We start from the raw sequence: 24,120 nt of genomic DNA, 5'->3' as shown, positions 1-24,120 counted from the left end.
CTATACAATTGTGATGATGTTAAAGGCGGTTATGAGACACCAAAGGCTGCTGGGAAATGCCTGCTAATTGGATGGACTTGAGTGACTGCTGTAGAGTTGCATTAGCTAACACTTTAAGTCAATTACAAGGCAATAGATGCAGTGTCTCCTGCTTGTCTCGATATCATGATATAATATCATATCCTGTTGGAATTGGCAAAGTAGCATGAAAAAATGTATTCCCACTACCTTTGGCAAAGACAATTGTGTTCATTTTTAACAGTGATGATATATATAAGGCCCAGAATGTACCTGATTATTCTATTGTACATTTATGAAATATAATATTGTGAATGTGCTTGATTGCTGTTGAGATTGTCAAGAGGGGTTGTTCAAACCTCACACTGTTTGTTTTCTGTTATTTGTGTCAATAAATTTGTTCAAACCGAAAAAATTAGAAATGTATCTGTGTCTTTAGCAACATAGTGCGATGAATTTTAATGAACAATGCATTGCCACACAGTGTTACCGTATAAAAAAACGACAAGTACTTTTTGCAGCATTGTGCAATAATATATCACGATAGCTGCAACACGGTATACATGAATATTTTAACACTTTTTTATACAGCTGCATTGGAAATTTATAAATCTCGTAAGATACATTTGTCAATTGTCATTCTCAAGTGCTTCATCTTGCTTACAGATGTTGCTGGATCTTCCGCACGTATTCTGATTAGATTAGATTCTCCTTACCGATGATTGCTCAGTGAGGAATTGAGTGCTTCACTGGCACACAATAGTGCATACTTCACCTTGTAGAAAATGGTGGAAGCAGAAACATTTTGACATATTTAGTTAGTTATGGCGATAACTGCCATGACCATTACACAATTAAAGGCCCTACCTTTTTAAATATATAATTTATCTTGATTTATTATACATTCAAGGATAATAAATTAGTCCAGTCGTATAGATGCAGTACTGTGCACAGAACATCCATAAAATGTATGTCAGATTTATCGTTTCTGGATGTAAGCCGCAATGACATGGTGGCTGAGATTAGGTCCAAGTAGGTTGAATCAGTGTCACACAAGATACAAGCCAACCTTTTATGTTCTGAAAAGTCTCTCACTTGAAAGGAATAGACCACTCTTATTACGATATGTCCCTGAAATATATGAGGAATGAGGAATCATTCATTTTTTCTGCCAATCAACATTTTGGTTTGTCAAACGCTTATTTTTCTTGGACCATCACTTAAATTGATACTCGGGGATACATAACATTTATTTTTTTAAGCAATTGCAAACTAGAACATGAACTAAAATTCAACTTCACCATTCAAACAAAGGTGCACTACATTTTTGGTACTTCGGTGTTGATTATTGATTACAATATACAATAGACAAATACTATGCGCAGTGCTGACAATTCTGAAAGGTTTCATCAATTATTATTACCTTCAAAAGATAGCTGCCACACACAAGCACACTTACCTAAAAGACGCAAATAATAAGGACAGTTTATATCTGACTTTAAATTATGTATTTATTCTGCTGAGGTGCAATTATTTACAAAGAAACTGTACACATTTATAAAAGACAAAGAGCAGTGTGATGCAATAAAGAGAGTTGGCACAGGCAACAGAAAAAAAACATACAGTAGATCCTATGAAACATGACAAGCATTAAACAAAGTGGAATTAAAAACAATTAAATCCCTTTACCAGTATTTAGAACAGGGACCAGCCCTTAACCTGTCATTAGATTCTCATTGATCTGTAACAATAATAAAACATGTTTATGACCCTCTGATTGAACGGGTAATGGAGCACAACGCCTTCAAATCTGAAGAGACGTCTACTGGCCATTGTTTGCAATGCTCGACTCCACTCAACGCTTCATTGTCACCTTCTTTGATTATAAAATGAAACGAAAAAGTAAGTGTCCATCACGGCTAGCGGTGAAAGAAGCCTTAGTTTTTCTTGTCGTCACCAGGCAGGAAGTAGGGGTTCTCGTGGCCTTGCATCAGGTATGAGTAACGCGATGGGTTTTTGCTGCTGAAGGTCTTCATTCCGTCCGGGTTGAGATTGTAAGACCCAGACTGAAACGGCAGCGGGAGTATTGAAGTGTTAGTGTCACATCGTGCACGACAGAAGCAGAGCACCATCGCTACGCGTGAGGAATTAAGCTCACGAGCACCTCCACCATGTCTCCAGATCCCATCACCATGCCTGTCTTTCACACTAAGACCAACCACAAAGGATGAAACCTTACCTTTTTCCATCCTCTCTGTTTTGGAGAGAAACCCTAAAGTGACACATTGGGATTAAGGGGGTCACTTAAAGGCTACTACTGGTGCTATCACATAATGAAATAAATCACCCTTTGATAAATAAATTAGTATACAGTAAATTCCGTGCTACAGAGCGCACCTGAATGGAGGCCGCATGCTCAAATTTAAGAATGAAATTCAATTTCCTCTTTGCACAAGCTGCACCAGAATTAAAGCCGCAGGTTTAAACAGCCATAAGAACGAATTAATTCATGTCATTTTCTAAGCCGGGTGCACACCCGACACCAACCGTGTGGGGTATTTGGCATTGACGCCTTCCGCTGCAGAACACCAACCTGGCGTTTTCATTAGTTGTGTTTTTCAGTTCTGCTTCAAGTTGTTTGTGAAAAGTGATTTTGCATCATAAAACCGTTCAAAGACAAAGACACAGATTTACTCTTGTGCTGAAAGAACAACGCGAATGACTGTTGCGTTGTGTAAAATGTGAGTCCTATATTTCGAGACGATGTTGCCGAGGCAACCATACTGATAACAGTGCCAGATTGTAACACGGACGTGGAAGTCGTCTTGTGTTGTGATTGGTGGGTGTCACGCTACCGGACCAAATTGCATTAGGCTGTTTTCATTACTCGATTAAAGTAAACCACCAGCGACCTGACATTGACACCGATTATCAAAAAAGAGAAGTGTAGCATTTTTAAATTCTAACTTCCACTGCTGTTTAACTTAGATGCATACATCAAGGAAATGATTTGTGGGCGAAAAAGTTGGAATATTGAGAGTATGTCACAAATATTAAATAAAGTACTGTTTAACCCCGTTTTCTTTCAGTTATCTATTGGTTTGTAAGTTGGATCCCTTAACCACAAGGTTCATAGCGGCACCATTTCGAGTGGTGTGTTTTGGGTAAGTACAGCCTGGTATCGTATAACATGAATAATGTTGGCAAAAACATGGATTGGGTGATAAGTGTTTCAAGGCGTCACTGCAGTGTTTTCTATTTGAGTGAATGCATTGTTAAAAAGCGTAGCTCACTGTTTTCCTAGATGCTGCCACAAATAAGAAAAAAAAGCATAAGCCCCACTGTATTTAAAGCCGCAGTGTTTAAAATGTGGCAAAGAATGAGTGGCTTGTAGTCTGGAATTTACGGTAATATATTATATATATATATATATATATATATATATATATATATATATATATATATATATATATATATATATATATATATATATATATATATATATATATATATATATATATATATATATATATATTTTGGTTTTTTTTTTAATTTATATTATAGTACTATACCTCAAGATGTGATTCTGTGGCTCACTTTCTGTTATTACGGAACACCGAGGTACTGTGAAGGCAACGATGGTCACTCACCACGCCGTTGCCATGATGCCGTTTGTCCATCATCTCCATGGTGGATGAAGCATCCCATGTGGCTGCGGTGGTTGCACGGGGAATTGGCGTGATGCCAACAGGCCACGGCTTGCTCAGATCACTAACTGGGTAAGGGCAGGCATCGCTGTGTGTCGCCTGGCTGCTGGAGCACCGCCACCTGTTTTGGATACACAAACCTATTAATTGTATCATGTTTATGACCCGTCTTCTTTTTATGCTGCTGCTATGTGTGTGAGTGTGTGTGTGTGGGGGGGGCGGTGTTCCTAAGCATACTTTAGTCTAGTTATTTTCAACTAATGTGCCTTGGCACACTAGTGTGCCTTGAGACCTTGTAGGAGTGCTGGAGGAGATCTTTTAATAAAGAATGCCATTGTTCAGTATCTTTTTTTCTTTATCTGTAACATTCATCTATCATATAATTTTGGTGACCTTAAATTTACTGTACGGAATTAGGAACTTTTCTATTACCTGACACCATCAACTGGCTTAAATCATAATTGCAGCCTCTGTCAATGGCCTTATGTGGCACGTGCAAGTACGTGCATTTCTTAGATAAACATAATTAAACTCTTCCTCTTCTTTTTCTACTTTAAGTAGTTGTCAGAACGGACTTTTTTTCAACTCTTGAGGGGGTTGGGTGGGCCTTTTCTTGATTTTACCAATTTTGATGCCACACTAACAAAAACGCGGGAATGAGTATCAAATGACTCTCCAAACCTCCTCCCTCCTTGTCCCACCATTCCTAATTCCTAATGTGTTGTACGTTGCGATCAGTGTTGCTGAAAGTAAAATAAAAGCAGATGGACGTGGTAAAATAATATAAAGGCTCTTTAAATCCAGTAGGTCAAAGATTGGGAATATTTTTGACCACAGACTCATAAAAGCAAAATATTTTCTTTTTTATTTTAGAGAGCGACACCATATACTTGGCAATAAAATTCAAAACAGCTTTCTAGACAATTAATTTTTCCAGCACATAGTATTTCACTGAGTAACGTTTGATAATAATGTCGGATTCTGAGTCCCATATCAACAAATATACCAATTTAAACTTGTCCCCCTCCCGCAGTTACTTAAGATCGTTGAAGCTCATTTTGACCATCATTTTTTTGTAAATAATGGTTTCAAAACAAGGTGCACACAGAGTTCCTTTTTAAAAATGTCATAAAAAACTGCAAAAACTTCCTTTCGGTGCAGTGGAGAAGCGAGTGCTTTGTGTGCAGATATTTAACGTTAAGCCATCTTTTTTTTTTATTATTGAAAGACAAACAACAAAATTAGTAAGCAGTAAAACATTTTTGTTTTCCTTTTCATTTTTCTAGATCAGGTCACGTTAAACATGAAGCGAGCTTTGTGAAGCTGATTTTTGCCTGAGGGAAGTTTGTGCTGCTTATTTTTATATTTTGCACATGAAAAGGTAACTCAGCCAAGCTTTGATCAAAAAGACATTTTCTCTGAGCTTCACATGTCTCTCTGCTGTGACATTTTGGGTAGTGGCTAACCGGATTTTGGCTAATGTATACATGCTAACACAACAGAGCTAACTTATTACAGGTCAGCAGTTTGAGTTTTTACATGTGTGTGACATTCAGTACTATACAATAATTGAAGTGCATGTCGGTAAAAAATACATATATATTTACTTGCAAAACTCAAGTTCAATCTGAAGAGTTTAAAAAGTGGTGCTGTGATTGGAAGTCAGTGTACTTGGCTTACAGATCCTACACGAAATAGAGCGAAAAAGAGGGTGCACGAACATGAAAGAGGGAAATTCGGAAAAAGAAACTTTGTACGTCTGTACTGCAATATGACTGGCTAGCTATTTCATGGTTTCGCCCATGGCAGATCTACACATTACAGACTATAATTTTCAACAAATAAGCTGATTCCATTAGTCAACCTCTGCCTTGTTTTCCAATGTAATCGTAAAACATTGAATTAAATCTTAATCTGAATAGTAATCATGAGATTTTTTTTCTACTAACATACAGTGCCTAGCCAAATTATCCTCTCAAGAATTTGTTGACATGTTGCCATATTTTAAGCTTCACACTAATAGATAAAAACTAGAAACAAAAATGTGAGACACAATCATAGAAATAAACCAATTGTATTCAACATTTTATATTGTGCTAACAAATAAAAAAGGCCAGGTGGAAACATATGTTGGCCACTGTCCGAGTGCATCTCTCAGAAAATGCTCCTGTCGGTTAAAGCATCTGACATGTGCATGCTTTGTACTGCGTGGGGAATAAAAACAGAGTTAACTTTCATGTCTTGTTCACTGTGTTTGAACATGACAACTCCTCAGGACATGCTGGACTCAACCGGACCAATGCTAAAAGACGCCACACACGCACCGCACTCCCTCACTGTGGCTGATATGCTGAACAAAACACACGTATTCACAGACTCCTTGTCAATATAAAAGCATCAATAACACAGTCACTGTCAAAAATAAACTGTATATTAGGACTATATTAGGACCCTCCTGTGATTTAAATGGAGCTCATTGACTTGCAGTGCAACTCTGCACTTGGAGCTTTGTTCAGGGAGGTGAGTGGAGGAGCAGACAAGCTTAAGAACATTTGTGACACCCAGCTTCCTTGAGCTTTCCTGAGTGTTCAAGCAGACCATGTGCCTTTTCGGGAGCAAATACTTGTGTGAGAAGGTCTTCTCCATCCGAACCTCAGTAAGTCTAAGTACAGGTCCAGACATACAGATCAGCACCTTTAAGCCCCCCAAACGTGACTTGGCAAAGCGAGAAGGAGCCCTGTGAGGTCTCTCGCTGCAAGAACTAGGCAAGAGAAGCTGTGTTTAGAACATCTATCTATCCAATTTCGGCACCGCTTATTCTCACTAGGGTCGCAGGGGTGCTGGAGTCCATCCCAGGCTTTTTTAGGCAATAGGCAGCAGACACCCTGAACTGGTTCTTGTTCAGAACACTTCCGTTTAAATTGTATATTCATTCAGAAAGCTGAAGGTGAAATAACTATAAATTAACAATTTATTTTTCTAACCAGTCAGTCTGTCAGTTAATGTGGTTTCTATGGTCGTCTATATCTTCTGTATGATTATTTTCATTTATTAATTTCATCATATTGTGTTAAAAATAAAGCTTTGAGAACATTGAAATGTTTTATCAGTACTTTTCTTGTGGAAATCCTGATGCGGCCCAGACTCACCCGGGCTATGCTTCCAGCGGCCCCCAGGTCAATTGAGTTTGAGACCTGTAGTAGACCAAGTAAAGTGGTTTGTAGTGCCCCTTAGCTGTGAACATTTGCACTACATCTAGCAAAGTATGTCAACACCAGTGTTGGGCACATTACTTTAAAACGTAATTTGTTATAATTACTCACAACTTCTTCCAAAAAGTAACTGAGTTAGTAACTGAATTAATCTATAGTAAAAGTAACTAATTACCAGTTGAAGTTAACTATTTCCGTTACTTTAAAAATAAATGAATAATTTGTAATTTTACGAGCAGTATTCAAGTCAGTTAAATAGAGAAAAACAGACGAGAAGTTGTGTTATAGAACCTTGTAATATTAATTGCACCTCACCAGCAACAGTTTTATCCTACACTTGAAGTCCACCAAAACTAAACAGTAAACCTTTTCATAAAATTACACTAGCATGTACATAAAAATGCACAAACACGCACATACACCCGTACAAAAACATATGTAAACAAACACAAAAATGTACATAAAACACACAAAAACATATGTCAACACGCACAAAATTGTACATAACACACCACTTTTGACCTTCAGCAACGGTAGCGCCGTGGAAACGCCGTTGTAATGGCGGAATTATTAATTAGTTAACTACTTTGTTGCTGAAAAGAAAATGCCGTTACGTAACCGTGTTATTTATGACAAATTTATTCTCAACGTAGATTAAATGGGCTCACCAGCAGCAGTAGGAGAACAAAGCCAAGATCAAGATTAGTAAAACTCCACCCAGAACGCAGGAGACGACCACCACTGCCAGTAGAGATGCTGCCAACGCACAATATTGTTTTGTCACTCTTTTCTCCCATGCTCACAGAATCCCAACAAACAACAGAGTTACCCACAGTCGGAGCAATTGAAGCCTGCGTATCCGAATGCACATCTGCAAGGAAAAAAATACAATATCTAAAATTTAGATAAAAAGGTTTCAGTACCAAAAAGGTTTCAGTACCTAAAAGGTTTCAGTACCTAAAAGGTATGCGATAAACATGAACAAGAAGAAAAAAAGGGTTGTGTCGTTATTTAAAAAATGTCTAAAGAGTTTTAAGTCTCATACTTTTTGTAACCTGTTCACAGCCAACAGTGCTTTAAACCACTAAGGGCTGGTATGGAAAACAACTTCAATTGTGCATGTTTACTCACTTTTTGCAGGTATTTCCCACAACTTCCTGCCCGCTTGGACAGGCTAAAGACAAAAAATGAGAAATATTTTCATTAGAAAATGTATCCTTAAATTCTGGTGACAACAGTGTCGACCTATCCAATCTTTTCAGCATTGTAATTGTCAGCCTAAAAAAAAATATTTACCTTTGCAACTGATGTTGGAGTAAACAGTTGAGATGAAGCCACTTCTGCAGGAGCAAACCACACGGCCATTAGCACTGGTGCATGAAGTTGTGGCAACGTCACAGGGAAGTGGAATCAGATGGCACAACTTTGTGTCTAAGGAAAAAATATAATTTGAGAAAACCAGGACGTTGGCCTCGTCATTGATGTTGCTGTGCGATGTTAGCTTACCACTAAATGTTGCGTTGACCAGCAAACCTTGTGAGCTGTTTTCGATGGCCTTTCTTATGACCTGACTGACAACCTCCTGAGACAATTGTGTCTTCTCAAAAATATTGTTGACGGTGGCAATGACACTTCCCGGACTCTGGGACATGTAAATGTTATGATTTTTACGGACAATATGTTTTGGGGGAAAAACATGTCCCGCAAGCTGCAGCAGTTCAGAGCGAATGTATCCCTGTTGACCGGTCAAGGCGCCATTGAGCTATGAATGCAGAATGATAAAAACCTGTCTACTTACTGAAACACGGAATTAAATTTACTGTGATGTGCTATCCTACCAATGCAGAAATGCCCGCCGCAGTGTCCTGAAAGGCTTTGGAGGATCTGTTCAACATCTCCTCAGTAAATGTCAAAGAGGTGAGGTGAAGCTGCCCAGGAAACACTTGAGCTGGAGAAGCCAATATAGTATGACACTGCAATAGGCTTTTTACTACTACTTTTCAGGTTTTGCTTACCACGGATACAACGGTTGTCTACTAAGAAACTTCCGGACAGACATTGGCAGGTTCCATTCAGGCAAACACTTTCAAGGGGACACTGTTCCATGGGGCAGACTAAGAGATGTGAAATATGATGTACTCAAGAGCCAAACAGCCAACAATATGTCATATAAATAGTACAAACCTATCATTGTAGTCTTAGTGGGACCAGGTGGACTTTGAGTTGGTATGTTTGTTGAGGTCGAAGTCAGGCTGTTTGTTGTATCAGTGGCTTCTATGTTAAAAAACAAAAACATACAATTGTCAATTAAAGCACAGCCAACAAATCATCTTCATTGTTTCAATACCTCCTGATGTTGTCACCAAAGGGGACGGGCTGGTCGTTGTGACAATGTCAGGCATCTTTGTGGAGCCAGAAGGGAACCCTGTAGTTGTGTGATCGTCAGACTGAATGGCGACTGTTGTCATAGTCAATGTATCGGTGCTGGGTTTGTCAGTCAATGCTGGTGTTACAGTTAGAGTTGTGTTGTTAAAGAATTCGCTATTAGTAGTTGAACCGGTAATTATTCCAGTTGCTGATATTAATGTTGAGCCCAGGCCAGTTGGTGAAAATAAGGTGGTGTCATCGGTTGGACCTGCCGTCGTCACTGAATTTGTGTCACTGTTGGTTAGACCAGCTGTTGTCATAAATGCTGTGGTATTTTTGGTCGGACTGGTCTTTGACATAAACATGTCAATGGTGATTGTTGAGTTTGAGGTAGTGTCTGTATTTGTCAGACTTGTTGTTGTAATGGAGGTTGTGTTGTTCTTGGTATGCCTGGTTGTCATAAGTACGGTTGTGTCACTGTTGACAGGACCAGTTGTTGTCAATAATGTGTTGTTGGTTGAACTGCTTGTCAAATAGATGGATGGGTTTGTCGAAATATTTGTTGCAAATGGCGTTGTTGCGTTGTTGTTTTCATTGATTGATGTACCAGATGTTGTCCCACTGCTGATCGAACCGCTTGTTCCCATCATAGTTGTGTCATTATCAGTTATTCTGGTTGTAACCATCATGGTTGTCTGGGTGTTTAGTGCAGTCGTTGTCATTGACAATGGGACATTGCTCTCTGGGCCGATTGTTGTCAAATTGGCATTGTTGGTCTGACTAGTTGGGGTCACTGAGGTTTCATAGTTGTAAGTCTGACCCGTTGTTGTCCTCGACGTTCTGTAGTGGGTGTTGGTAGGACTAACTGTTGTCATCTGAGTTGGTTCCTTGACAGTGGGGCCGGATGGTGTCATCCAAATTGTGCTGCTGCGTAGTGAAGTAATTGGTGTGATTTGTGTGACTACAGTTTTGTTTGGTTGGCCGTCTGTTGGGTCTAGCGGATGTGCTGTTACACTTTCATCGGGTCGGCCTGTTGATGTTAGGACGCCACCTGCCAGTGAGACGGTGTTGGTGGTAGATGAGTTTTCGATGGACATCTCATCATTCATGATTGTTTTTAATGGATTGGCTGAAGATTGTGTAGAGGTTGTGTAGTTGTTAATTGGACTGAACATATCTGTTCTCGTTGTTCCTTCCCCATCTCCAGACATTCCCTCAGTTGTGGCTCCGACGATGCCAAATTCTATTGCCATAACTACAGTCAAAACAAAATGGAAGTAAACAATCAGTAAATTTACACCACACTTTCTCTTATGGTTTATGAGAATTCAAACGACATACTAAAATCAGCACAAATGGTGTAAAATTATACAAACTAATAATATGACGCATTGAAGGAAAAGTTATGTAAAGGTTTCAATGTATCTGGTATCTTACATAGGAATCAAAATGTAGTCGATTATTTAACAATGTCACGACTTGCGACAATACAAAAATAGGAGTAATTAGGCTGACTTAATTCCTGTGTTATAACTCAGAGGTCATTAACACCATTGATAGAAATGTGCTTTACTTCAAATCTATAAATGCAGTATCACAGTATATAATATAGCTTTGTTCATATAACTGAATCATATCTACTAATAAATATCTTTGGTATCTACAACCGTAAGAACTTATTTTAAAGGCAATCATTTCAATCGGGACATGCTTTTGTCTGATTTTGGCAACATGCTTTTCTCACTACTTTAAACTAATCTCTTCAGGAATGTATTGACACAGGATAAAAATATTACATTCTTAACATGGTAGCCCATTTTATCGCCCTTTTGTAGTTTGGTATTCCTAAGAAAACACGACTCTTAAGATATGAGACAAAGACAACTTTTTTAAAAATCCATGGAATTCTGAGGCCCATGTACAAGCATGCAGATTAAACGTTGAAAATGGGAAAATAGCCTAAAGGAAAGGGACAATAAAGTGGATGAGAGGAATGTCACGCCATCCACAAATGGAGTACTGCTTGTTATCCCACGTCTGTTCTCAGTAAGATTTGTTTTATGAGGGGACCAAGCGGAAGTTGCTGGGCACCATGAAGAGTGCTCCAAGCGGCGGGATGGGTTTAAGCCATTTTACAGCTGGTTCTCGGCCACATACAACTATTCAACATTTTCAGTTGCTGCAGGCCATTAGGAAAACCTTGCAGGTATCATCTGTATGATTTGACAGGCAGAATGAGGGTCATAGAAGGCTTGGGGCAAGGGCTCAGGAAGTAAAAAATCTTCTGTTCGAATCCCTCTCTGTTGTTGGGCATGACACTTCACACACCTTCAACTTAAACTTAACTTTATTGACGAATATGCTTAATGCACAACATATAGCACAGATGAAATTACTTCCTCTTTTCCACGTGCAAAAATACAATAAATAATCCGCAATACAAATAACAAATAGCATTCATCCATCCCAGCTTATCCTTAGTAAGGTCGCGGGGGTGCTGGAGCCCATCCCAGCTATCTTCGAGCAGTGAGCGGGGGACACCTTGAACTGGATGCCAGCCAGTCGTAGGACAACTCACCTGCTCATCCACACCCAGGGTCAATATGGACTGGCTAATTAACCTGCTAGGAGGAAACCGGAGTGCCACTAGGAAACCCATGCAAGCATGGGGAGAACATGCAAACACAAGAAGGCTGGTGGCTGACCTCAGAACCGTGCCACGGACACGTAAACCACTCAGCTGCCATGCTGCCCTAACAAATCGCAGCAAGGTCAAAAAAAAAGGAAAGAAAAAAGTTTGAATGGTTTGAAAATAAAAAGTGCAAAATATAGCCAGTTTCTAAATGGAACAGTCCTGACAGCCTAATGGAAGAAACTGTCCTTTCACCTGCTGGTTCTGGCTCTGACAATCATTTTCATGTTTTTAAAGTTATGAACAAAGGTGTCCCCCACACCGCCCCTCCCCTATGACTTTTCTCAGACTCTCCGCACACCTTTACAGCAAGCAGGGCCATCAAAGCTGCAACGAAGGGGCGACCATTTGACAATAGGCAAAGTCATATGTTGTTAGATGATATAAAACCGATTTGCGAGGCACATTTATTGGAGTTATTTTTTATTTTTTGGGGAATATCTCGCGCCACCCCCTCCATGTGTCATGGTAAAAATGCCTCCCCGGGTGGCTGCACGCCTCGCCCATCCCTAAAACTGCCATTGCTGCAACTTTATAATTGTTCACTCGCTGGTGCCATCTTCAGGCTAAAGTCATTATTGCAGCCTCTGTCAAGATGTGGCGCATGCATGTACATGTACATCTTAGACATGCTCAATTAAGCTCTTGCTTTTTTAATCTTTTTGGGGGTTTGGGTTGACATTTGGACTATTTGAAACAGTCCTTTTCTTACTCTCACCATTTTCAGCCTAGGATAAAATAAAATGAGCACGAGCGTTGAATCACTCTCCACCCCACTCTTCCGCCGCCTCCTTACCTCCAGTCTAATATGCTCCGTGGTCGGAACACAGATGATAAAAGTAAGATGAAAGAAAATAGGCGCGGTGAAAAAATATTTATAAAGGCTCTTAAAATTAAAATACTTAATTTGAAACTTTTCAAGGACACCTTAAACCATGCAACCCACCTTTAACGATTTTTATAGTTTCTGAGATTGTCTTTCTTTGCTTTCTTGATGACTGATATAACTCACGGAACTGTAAGAATGACAACAAGATTGCCACGTCACAGGGTGAGCCTCTTGTCTAGGTTACGATTTAAAGGCGCCGCCCTAATCTGGGATTGGATGACCAGTGAAGGAGATTAAGACAAAACCTCTTAAACCACATCCAGCAGTGTTTGAATTCATTCACATTAGCTTGGTTGCGCTCTCGCCAGTCCATGTTTGGGTGATTGTGTGGTGCAAGTGTGAAAGCAGCCATGGTGTGTTGAAGGTTATTTATGACATTTCAAGCAGAGACTTCTACATTCTTTCTATTCAACGGGTTTGCGCAGTTTATCCTTTACTTCACACAGCCCTTTCATGTGTCAAGTGTTTGACTGGTCAAGTAGTGAGTGAGGTTGCTATAGTGACAACGTGTCTCACGGACATATGACACAAGTCAACATTAAGTGTGTTTGTTCATGTGTCCGTGATGTGTGTGTATGTGTGTTATCAGCACATTTTATCTCAATATATTGGTCATAGCAGAACATTGATTGTGTGCTGGAGGCAATAAAAAGGCAGAACAGCAGGAAGAAGTAGGGCCTTGTTAAATAAGGAATAGATTACATTCACTTGATTTAAAATCATGGTTAACTGCACATTGATAAACCTGCAGAAACTGTTTATGTTACCCAGAAAAAAAATTCACATATATGCGGTCAAACTTCATGTTTGGTTTAATCGATGCTATCAAGCTATACTCGACATGAATGCAAAAATAAAAATAAATTAATTGAACAAGTAATTAGTAAGGACTTCAGGTTTATTGCCAAAGAACTAGGTAGGCAGAGGGTCGAGGATGGGACAAAATAGAACATAGAATTTGACCGGTAAAACTATTATTTTAAATTTTGACTTTTAATTTTCCTTTTTCTTCAACTCTGAATTATTCAATCACTAAATACTAGCACACTTTTGTTATTTGTTTTTAAGAATTGTTTATAAATTTTATTTTTCATAGTCAACTTTATTAGTGTGTGGATTTACAAAACTGTATCACGGTTGTTATATTTATCACTGTTGTCTAATATTTGTTCTTGGACTGTATCACTTTATATCACCACTCTCAGGAAAACCTATGAAGCTAAAATAGGGGTATGTTTTATATCTTTGCTGTAAACCTGGTGATAAGCCCACGCGTATTGTTTTTATCTTTTACAAACTAAATTTATCAATTTTAAATACCTTGTTCTCTGAGATAATGCTATTTTAGGAGTTGAAAAAAACAGACATTTTGCGGGCTTTTGTTAGTGACCTCGGTTTTGGCCCAGAAGTCATTGGAAAAAAATATTTATCCATCCAATTTGTCCGTCCACCTGTTCTTTTTTTTTACCCACTTAACATTGCAATGGTCATGATAAAAAAAAAAAATCAAGTATGTGATGTGAGTATTTCAAAGGCCCGGTCACACAGCCTTTCACGGGCGTATCGAGGCTAAATCACGGCCAGAAATTTCTGCCCGTGAAGCAGACGCTGTTGGACGCTTTTGAGATCGCGGTACAGACGGGATACAGCCGTGCTTTACATGCGGTAAGAAATTCACACGCGGTCGGCCGCGCGAAAAAGTTTTGCGCTGCTCAAAACTTTAGACCACGGGTAACCGCGGGCGGCACAGCGATGCAGCCGCGGTTACCAGCGAAGGACGCGAAACAGTCGCCGGAAGGACGCGGAACAGTTGCCGGCCAATTCTGCACATTTTCCACCGAAGGCAAACACGGGCAAAAAAAATATCGCAAAGTTTTACTCGCGATACAGACGCAAAAGGCTGTGTGACCGGGCCTTTAAATTGGTATGATTATTATTATGTCTGTCTCATTTCCAAGTAAAACTTAAATTTGTGCCTCTGTATTGATGCAAATGGGTCTGTCCCACAAACAAGAAACTTGGAGGCCAACCTGTTCACACTGGAGAAACTACAGGTGCGCATGCAAGGAGGGAATAGTCCATCAGGGATTAGAATTTGGATTGTTGGACCATTCTGAATCAATCGTTTTCATGACTAGAAACAAACGGACAACCCAAATACATGGCTTTTGCGAGTAATCCTACTTGACGAAAACCGACATTTTACAATGCTGTAAAAATGTGTAAAATAAATATTACATTTTAAAACCAGGTAAGATGGGAGAGAAATTGGCTCCTCCGCTTGTATTCTTTCTCGCATCTTTCCTGTTTGAGCGAGCGGAGAGCAAGCTCTGCGCCTTTTAGGTGACAGCGTCATAATTTAAAGCTGTACACCTAGTTTTAACACAGAAGTCACATCAAACGGGTAAGAGCACAATGCTGTCATAAGCACTTTTTAGTAACTAAGTAGTTATTTCTGATTTGTGACCGTATATGGTTTGAATGAGATTTGGGGATATTATTTGTTTTGTTGCTCATACCCAGAATATATGCTTCTAGTATCAAAAGAGAGGGAGGGAGAAAATGATGCTGCTGTGTTTTACTCATGCACTGTCTTGTTTGACAATTTTCACAGAATTCAAACTTTAACTGCTGATGTGATTTAATTTACTTTACCTTATCAAGAGGCTGTTGTTTTATTCTTAGGAATGTAAGCTGTTTTATTGTACTCTTTTTGTTGTCCAGATAAGGGGCACGTTATGTACATTCCTTTTCCTAGTTTTTTTTTAATCCCCAAACTGAAAATGATGATTTTTTTGTTTGAATCTTTTCATTTTAATCAAATGAATTAAACATACTTTAATTCATTCATATGGTACTGGTGTTAAACTTGAGGAGCTATCCTTCAATAGAAAGTTCACGAAATGCAACATTCTCCACAGGATGCGCTGCATTAAACGTAGTCCTTTGATAATAGTTAGCATAGGTACACACAGCATGTGTTTCATTCATTATAAGGCTTATATAGTTTTTGAGGCTACAGAAAAAATTGTTTTCTTGGTCCAATACGGCTCTTTCAACATTTTTGGTTTTAACACTAGATCTTTTATACGAATGCTTAGAGTGAGTTAATTGAAATAATAAGGAATAATTATACAACTATAACTAACTAGGAGATACTCGTTAGCAAGGGTTATGAATTGCAATATTACTCATGCCATTAAGTAAGATGAATGAGGAGTAAACCAGCAGGCAGCAAACACGCAGTAATTAAGAGTGTGTCGTCTGTGTGGGTTTATTCTTCTGAAGATAATCTCCTCAGACACAAAAGGGATGACTGGGTCAAAGTTGGTCCACAACCACACACTCAGGAGGACATGGATAAGAAGGTTCCGGCTCTTTATCCAAATTGAGATCACCGCAATACAAAAAGCACATGTTTCGTCCAAATCCATACAATGACACGACTGTAGAGTGCTCATTCGGCAGGCTGAAAGCACCGTCTCTTCCATTCTCTGTCACAAGCCATTTTCAGGCAGAGAGCCCAAAATCAGAACACTATTGCAGAATGGACAGCATTTATTTACGTATCAATTTATATCAACTGACTGTTAGTGGAGTACTGCTGTGGTTGCTTTTCACATACAGGGAGTGCAGAATTATTAGGCAAGTTGTATTTTTGAGGATTAATTTTATTATTGAACAACAACCATGTTCTTAATGAACCCAAAAGTCTCATTAATATCAAAGCTGAATATTTTGGAAGTTGGAGTGGGGCTTTTTTAGTTTTAGCTATTTTAGGAGGATATCTTTGTGTGCAGGTGACTATTACTGTGCATAATTATTAGGCAACTTAACAAAAAACAAATGTATACCCATTTCAATTATTTATTTTCATCAGGGAAACCAATATAACAGCTCAACATTCACAAATATACATTTCTGACATTCAAAAACAAAACAAAAACAAATCAGTGACCAATATAGCCACCTTTCTTTGCAAGGACACTCAAAAGCCTGCCATCCATGGATTCTGTCAGTGCTTTGATCTGTTCACGATCAACATTGCGTGCAGCAGCAACCACAGCCTCCCAGACACTGTTCAGAGAGGTGTACTGTTTTCCCTCCTTGTAAATCTCACATTTGATGAGGGACCACAGGTTCTCTATGGGGTTCAGATCAGGTGAACAAGGAGGCCATGTCATTAGTTTTTCTTCTTTTAGACCCTTTCTTGCCAGCCACGCTGTGGAGTACTTGGATGCGTGTGATGGAGCGTTGTCCTGCATGAAAATCATGTTTTTCTTGAAGGATGCGGACTTCTTCCTGTACCACTGCTTGAAGAAGGTGTCTTCCGGAAACTGGCAGTAGGACTGGGAGTTGAGCTTGACTCCATCCTCAACCCGAAAAGGCCCCACAAGCTCATCTTTGATGATACCAGCCCATACCAGTACCCCACCTCCACCTTGCTGGCGTCTGAGGCAGACTGGAGCTCTCTGCCCTTTACCGATCCAGCCACGGGCCCATCCATCTGGCCCATCAAGACTCACTCTCATTTCATCAGTCCATAAAACCTTAGAAAAATCCGTCTTGAGATTTTTCTTGGCCCAGTCTTGACGTTTCAGCTTGTGTGTCTTGTTCAGTGGTGGTCGTTTTTCAGCCTTTCTTACCTTGGCCATGTCTCTGAGTATTGCACACCTTGTGCTTTTGGGCACTCCAGTGATGTTGCAGCTCTGAAATATGGCAAAACTGGTGGCAAGTGGCATCTTGGCAGCTGTACGCTTGACTTTTCTCAGTTCACGGCAGTTATTTTGCGCCTTGGTTTTTCTACACGCTTCTTGCGACCCTGTTGACTATTTTGAATGTAACGCTTGATTGTTCGATGATCACGCTTCAGAAGCTTGGCAATTGTAAGAGTGCTGCATCCCTCTGCAATATATCTCACTATTTTTGACTTTTCAGAGCCTGTGAAGTCCCTCTTCTGACCCATTTTGCCAAAGGAAAGGAAGTTGCCTAATAATTATGCACACCTGATATAGGGTGTTGATGTCATTAGACCACACCCCTTCTCATTACAGAGATGCACATCACCTGATATGCTTAATTGGTAGTAGGCTTTCGAGCCTATACAGCTTGGAGTAAGACAACATGCATAAAGAGGATGATGTGGTCAAAATACTCATTTGCCTAATAATTCTGCACTCCCTGTAAAAGGTCGCATACGTAAGAATTACAACATCGAAAACCATGATATATTAAAAGTATAACAGTACGACAAAATCCATCCATTAGCTGCTCCGCTTATCCTCAGTAGGGTCGCGGGGGTGCCATCTTCGGGCAGTGGGCAGGGGACACCCTGAACTGGTTGCCAGTCGCAGGGCACACAGGAACAGACAATTAGCTCGCTCATTCACACCTAGGGACAATTTGGACCGGCCAATCAACCTAACATGCATGTTTTTGAAATGTGGGAGGAAACCGGAGTGCCCGGAGGAAACCCAGACAAGCACGGGGAGAACATGCAAACTGAACACAGGAAGGTTGGTAGCTGGATTTGAACCTATGACCTCAGAACTGTGGCGCACATGCGCTAACCACTACGCCGCCGTGCTCCCCATAGTACGATAAAATATTAGCATATTAATTCTGAAACAATGATTTTGTCCAATGCAGTAGCAAAACGCACTTGGTGTAAAGTCTGAGCTTGTCCATTGGAGCAAAAGCTGCTACATTTTAACAAAGACATTCTGCCTATAGTTTTTGACAGTGATTTTTTTTTAAATTCAAAATAAATCAATCAATCATTTACAAAAGTAACAAGAAAATTGATGATGACATTAAGTGAATGAACTTCAAATTACACTGAGAGCTATCGCTTAAAATAAACAGTTTATCTTTTTTCCCTTTTTCTAAGAAAACAGTATTGTGACAACTCGATAAAAGGCCATTTTGGAATTGGAACAATAGGTTGAGTGAGAAGCATAAAACACGAAAATTATATGAGAAACATGAACGTATAACTCTTTGGAGAAACATAGTTAAATTCAAATAATTTTTTGGTTTAATTTACCAGGATTATTTCCCAGAGAAGAGCTCAGTCTGAAAAAAAAGAAAAATCTTTTGTTCATGCAGTAGCACTTGTTTAACAAATGACACATTTAAACATTTTTATACAATTATGAACTACTCTCTTTGACACGTTTAGCCAATCAGAAAGAAGAAAAATTACACAATGAAAATCCTTGAAGCATGGAGACTGAAGGGTGAACTGTGTTATAGCTAAGGATTACTGTATTAAATCGTGTGTGCTGCGCATGCCACGTTCAAAAAGATGTTTTCATCCAAAGTACAAGACATGTTTTCATTAGCAAATATGTGTACCGTACAGATCAACAAATACCCTAATCTAAAGTACGTAGATCTGGGTAAAAAGTTCCTGCTGAACAGATGGCTGCGTCGCACTACCACCGCAGGTATCGTATCCAATTAGAACTGGGACTACTGCACGACTTAATATGTTCTGCACTCTAATCCAGTCAAAATGATGCATAGAGAACAGAAAAACAGCTGGAGCATGATACTTAATATGGTACTGTAGGGATGAAATTTAATTTATGACTGCCTGCTGCAGAGAAACTTAAAGTAAAGTGCAGTGACTAGCTGTACAATGAAAACATTACAGTTGTGCACAAATTGTAAGATCAGGGGCCCTCAATAAACCAGAATGCGTAACTGAGAGGTTTCTACACTCGGGCATGCCTTTTTCCACGAAACACCACATAGAGGAGAACGCCTTGCCACTAATGTTGATTTGCTACCTCCGCAAAGAAGCATCCTTTTGTTCCATTGACTACCTACCTGTTCTACACTGATCGATAAAAACATTTAAACTATTAGTAAGCTAATCTCATGAACATGTTTATTTTATCTCATTTGAAAATCTTGGAGTATTTTCATCTACAAATCTACTAAATACTGGTCTAACTTGGAAAATAGGGTAAAGAGACCTTTCACGACTTTGCGCTTCTGTTACTGTTGGTTCACTGCATCGCACATTTTGAATTGAATTGTCTTTGTCATTGACATCAACCTATAGTGCATTGTGTTTTGCAAATGCAATCACGAGGGGCAAGTTATATGTGTGTGTTGGTTGGGCATGACTGTGTGCACGATTGTGATAGGCTGCTAAATGCTGTCAGTCAAACAGCGGGCGGGCACAAACCGAGGAGCACTTGAGCTTGTATTTTAGCAGCCCGTTACAGTGAAAAGAAATTCCTTATTTAAATCAGACTCTGCGGAAAGTCAAAGAAGTGCTAAGAAATGCTGTGATCATCAGCGGGTGCTCCGTGGATTATTACCGGGTTTGGGAAACGATTGTGGCGGTGTCAGGATAAAAGCCAATAGTTAAGCTGCATATCCGGCCTACTGCTACGGATAGGCTAACGACTCTCACAAGCCATCCCTCATGAGCCTGTATCCCACCATTGCCAGATTTATTAGCCATAAAACAAATGACCCTTCGCCTTAATCATTGTGGAGACTTGACTTGATCCTAGTATCCCCTGATTAAAACGTGCAGTTAGCCATGCGCTCTCTAAATCACTTTCTTACACTGTTAGAAAGTTATGTCAAGGAGAAGCCGTACAATTTTGTAGCACTTTTCTATAATTACAATAAAAAAACATGAATTATGAAAAAGACGACACTTGTTACTAAATCTTTTTAGTTCAAACAAATAACAATCTTATTAAAGTGTTCATATCTTTAAGACTTCCGAAAATTAGATTTAAGCAATTTTAATGGCAATTAAGGCCTCATTTTTAGAATAATGTATTCAATGCCTTTTAAGACTTTTCAAGGATCCACCGGACCCTGATTTCGCAAGTGAGGCAACACATTAGCAGGCTCTCACTAAATTCCCCAAAAGATCACTATATAATGCACAGTTCATCCATGTTTACAACAATCCTGATTTATATTTTTATGGTTAATTTTGAGAAAAATATATGAGTCGCTCTGGATGAGGGTCCACTGAAATGAGCACAAAAAGCAGACCATGTGAGAAATTCAGATTGCAATATCTATTCTGCTTATCTGACTTTACATATTTAATATCAGATATTATCACAGTACAGTAGAACGACTTTAAACCTTACTCCCAGGCAAACCATAGCAACCAATGTTCCCCACTTTGAATACATTGTAAGGATTACTACACTAAAGTATACTTAAAAAAGCATGTCAATGAATGAAAAATCATTTTTCTGTAACCTTGGATAATTACTGAATTACTTTCAATCACATTTTTAATTCATGAAAATTAAGTGTTGATAGGTGAAGGTCACAAAAGAAAAGAGGTAAAATATGTGTCACCAACTGCGATCACACCAACTTGAAACTTCATATGAGACAGCTGCATTCAGCCATCCAATTTCTTTTGTAAGCCCCTAAAGCAAGTAGCGCATGTCGACGGTATGTCCATGCCATACTAAATTGATTTCCTTTAATTTGCTAAAAAACTTTTTTAATTACTTCCTTCATTTCAATTCTTAAAGGGACCACGAGATGTCACTATATTGAGTTGTGTAAATAAAAACAAGTGCAAAAAAGCACAAAGAATATTATAAACTATTGAGACTGAAAATAACCAAACAGCATCATTGTTCATTGATCCTTTTGCCCAGCCTTTCAGAATGTTTTTGCTTTTTGGGAGTACCTTTGGCAGCAAGATGGCAAACAATCGTGTCAGCTCCCTCTGGCTGAGATTCATGTTATAGGGAAAAAAAGATACAAATTTCTTGAGCTACAAGTTAATATGATAGTTCATGTATTTTAGCTTAATATTCCATGCAATATTTTTTTTTTTTAAAGAATGCAGAATTTTTACCACTAGGAGTTGCGAAATAAAACACAAGGTCTCGTTAACATTATTGAAACTTCTAACAGTTTAAGATGGTTGGTTTAAAAGTGGGGTGCGTTATTTGAAGTGTCTTTAAAAAGGTTTATTGTAAAATATTTTTTCTATTAAGTATATGTGAACAATGCTCAATTGAGTTTAAAGGGACTTTAATAAAAAAAATCTGTCACATCTACCTGCTTTTATCTTACTTTTAGATCCGCAGTTCTCAGACTCGCAAATACATTAGCAAGTAGGAAAGGGTAGGTATGAGGAGGGGCGGAGACGGATTTTATGCTATGTTAGTATAGCCTGAAAATGGTAAAAGTAAGAAAAGGCCTGTTTCAAATAAAGTCCAAACACCAACCCAAACCCCCCAAAATATAAAAATTAGGGGTTTATTCAGGAACGATCTGACTGAGGCTGCAATCCTGGCTTAATGCCAGGAGGTGGTGGCAGAGAGTAAAAAAAATTGAAATTGGGGACACCGCCTTTAAGTTTGAAAGAATGATCTCCCCTACGCTAAAGATGTAGATCAGAAGCATATACCTTATTAGGTTTCCCCGTATTCATACCTTTTTTGATCATTGCGAATTGTGTTCACCGTGTAACAATTTTTGTGCAGGATTTTTTTTAAAAAATCATTCTTAATTAATTAAGACCCAATGGCCTACGTATTGAGAATTTTGCCAGAAGAATTACTGTCTTGTCAGCAGAAATATATCCTAAAGGTTATGATTCTGGTAGCAAAGAAAATGATCACAGTGTTCTGGCTGAAACCACAACCTCCTGACATTAAACAATGGAGAGACAAATTAAAGCAAATGTACATTATGGAAAAAAATCACTGCAAGACTTCAACTGAAACTCGATCAATTCGAGAAAAGATGGAAGCCTATCACACAAATTTTACTTGATGTCTAAACGCCCCCCCCCCCTATTATTTTTTTTATGTATTGACTCTATTGTAACTTCTTTTTTTTCTGTTGTTCCTTCTGTTATTTATGGGTGTGTCAAGTGTATATGTTTAGTTTTTGTGTTTATGTATGATGGTGGAAACAAACCTCTGTCAAAATTTGTGTGCGAAATAAAAAGTTTTTATTTTTTAAATCGTTCTTTGTTGGGCCGATCTCATTTCAGTTCTATTCGGATTGTCTCAGACACTGGTAGCAAACAGCATCAGCAACGTAGATTGCTAATATTGTCGTGCTATTCTATAAAATGTTATCTTGTGTTAAACAAGGAAAGTAAGATATATGCTGTAAAAGTAGATGCTGAAAGTGTTCGTTGTTTATTTGCTAAACACAATTTTGACAAAAAAATACACAAACTATATCTGACAGTCTTGCTGTGAGTGAATAATTGCCGCGATGTATTTGTAAGGTTTATTATCGCTAAGAAAGGGGAATTGCAATCATTAATAAGGGGTGTCATTGGCTGAGGTTGGTACGTATTACATAATAATACCACATGTTTAACCAAATATACCCTCATGTTCCAATATGAGGAAATTATAAACATCTTTGTAGCCTCATTATATCTAAAAGAGTCTCAAGAAACCTTTTATATGTGCTTTGTGTCAAGGGAGGTCGGTGGTCGTCTTTTGAACTACTATGTATTGATCTATGGCCTAATTAGCATCCAATTCAGTTCACACAAAAAAAAAACTGAATGTAATGGAACACTTTGCTTCTAGATAGAATGAGGGGGTAAATGGGAAATTGTTAACATGATATGTCGCTTACGTCAGTTGGAAGAACACAGAAAGTTTACTCACCCACGGCGGCGAAAAGTGAACCAAAGACATGATGTTGGTGTAGCTGCATGGTTCCGGCGGTCGCGGACTAATGCCAGCGTGTAACGGTTCCGACACAAGACCGAGGAGTCTCCGAGGACGAGTGCGTGCTACAGGTGCTTCTTTCGCAGGCAGTCGGAGGAGGAGGCTGCCCCAGGGCACAGGCGCTCCCCCCGCCCGCAGGAGTATTATAGGCTTTGCTGTCACCCTGCGCGATTGGACTGCCGCCGCTGTCAATCATCGTTAGACGCACGAAGCTCCCGCCTTCTCTTCTCCCTGCTTGCCAATTGCGACAAAACAGTTACTGTACAATCAAGTTCTATTTTTACCACGATTGTTTGTCCCGCTTTCTCTCACGCTGGTCGGTTGGTCAGGGAAGCCGCAAAAGGCGACTGTAACACAAACTATGTAGTTGTAATGCCCAAGGAAACCTCCTGATAGTTTGGGACCGTTTAAGACAGTCAAGCAATTTTAGCCTACTGGCCAATGATTCAATACTAACTTTCCCCAAGGGCTTGTTAACTGGTTGGTGGTATTACGTCATACCTTAATGTAGTTATTTATTTTT

At 39.1% G+C, this 24,120-nt stretch overlaps 1 protein-coding gene across 2 annotated transcripts; it reads right to left on the bottom strand.

Moving 5' to 3' along the window:
- Positions 1-1,509: 1,509 nt before the first annotated feature.
- Positions 1,510-23,699, bottom strand: LOC148374048 (uncharacterized). 2 transcript variants are annotated; one of them, XM_088331680.1, is made up of 13 exons: positions 23,535-23,699; positions 9,285-10,559; positions 9,122-9,211; positions 8,953-9,051; positions 8,776-8,885; positions 8,444-8,699; positions 8,234-8,368; positions 8,069-8,111; positions 7,771-7,808; positions 7,606-7,693; positions 3,669-3,846; positions 2,258-2,290; positions 1,510-2,084 (listed from the first exon to the last, which is right to left on the bottom strand). In XM_088331680.1, the coding sequence occupies exons 1-13, from the start codon at positions 23,581-23,583 to the stop codon at positions 1,956-1,958; spliced, it is 2,523 nt and encodes an 840-aa protein (XP_088187806.1). In that variant the 5' UTR covers positions 23,584-23,699; the 3' UTR covers positions 1,510-1,955. The 2 variants fall into 2 exon arrangements, with proteins under 2 accessions (XP_088187806.1, XP_088187813.1); XM_088331687.1 differs by lacking the exon at positions 2,258-2,290.
- Positions 23,700-24,120: the final 421 nt, after the last annotated feature.

Source organism: Urocampus carinirostris, chromosome 1 (genome assembly GCF_059441175.1).
Source record: "Urocampus carinirostris isolate Australia breed hairy pipefish chromosome 1, RoL_Ucar_1.0, whole genome shotgun sequence".
Lineage (NCBI taxonomy): Eukaryota > Metazoa > Chordata > Actinopteri > Syngnathiformes > Syngnathidae > Urocampus > Urocampus carinirostris.
This window is presented reverse-complemented; position numbering and strand designations above follow the sequence as displayed.

Bases quoted from the DNA above. Each gene is read 5' to 3' on its own strand.
- LOC148374048 (XM_088331680.1), bottom strand. From the start codon at position 23,583: ATGCAGCTACACCAACATCATGTCTTTGGTTCACTTTTCGCCGCCGTG. The intron at 9,212-9,284 runs GTATTGAAACAA...TTTTTAACATAG, and splicing joins TTTGGTGACAACATCAGGAG to AAGCCACTGATACAACAAAC. The intron at 2,291-3,668 runs GTGAGTGACCAT...GTGTCACTTTAG, and splicing joins GGCATCATGGCAACGGCGTG to GGTTTCTCTCCAAAACAGAG.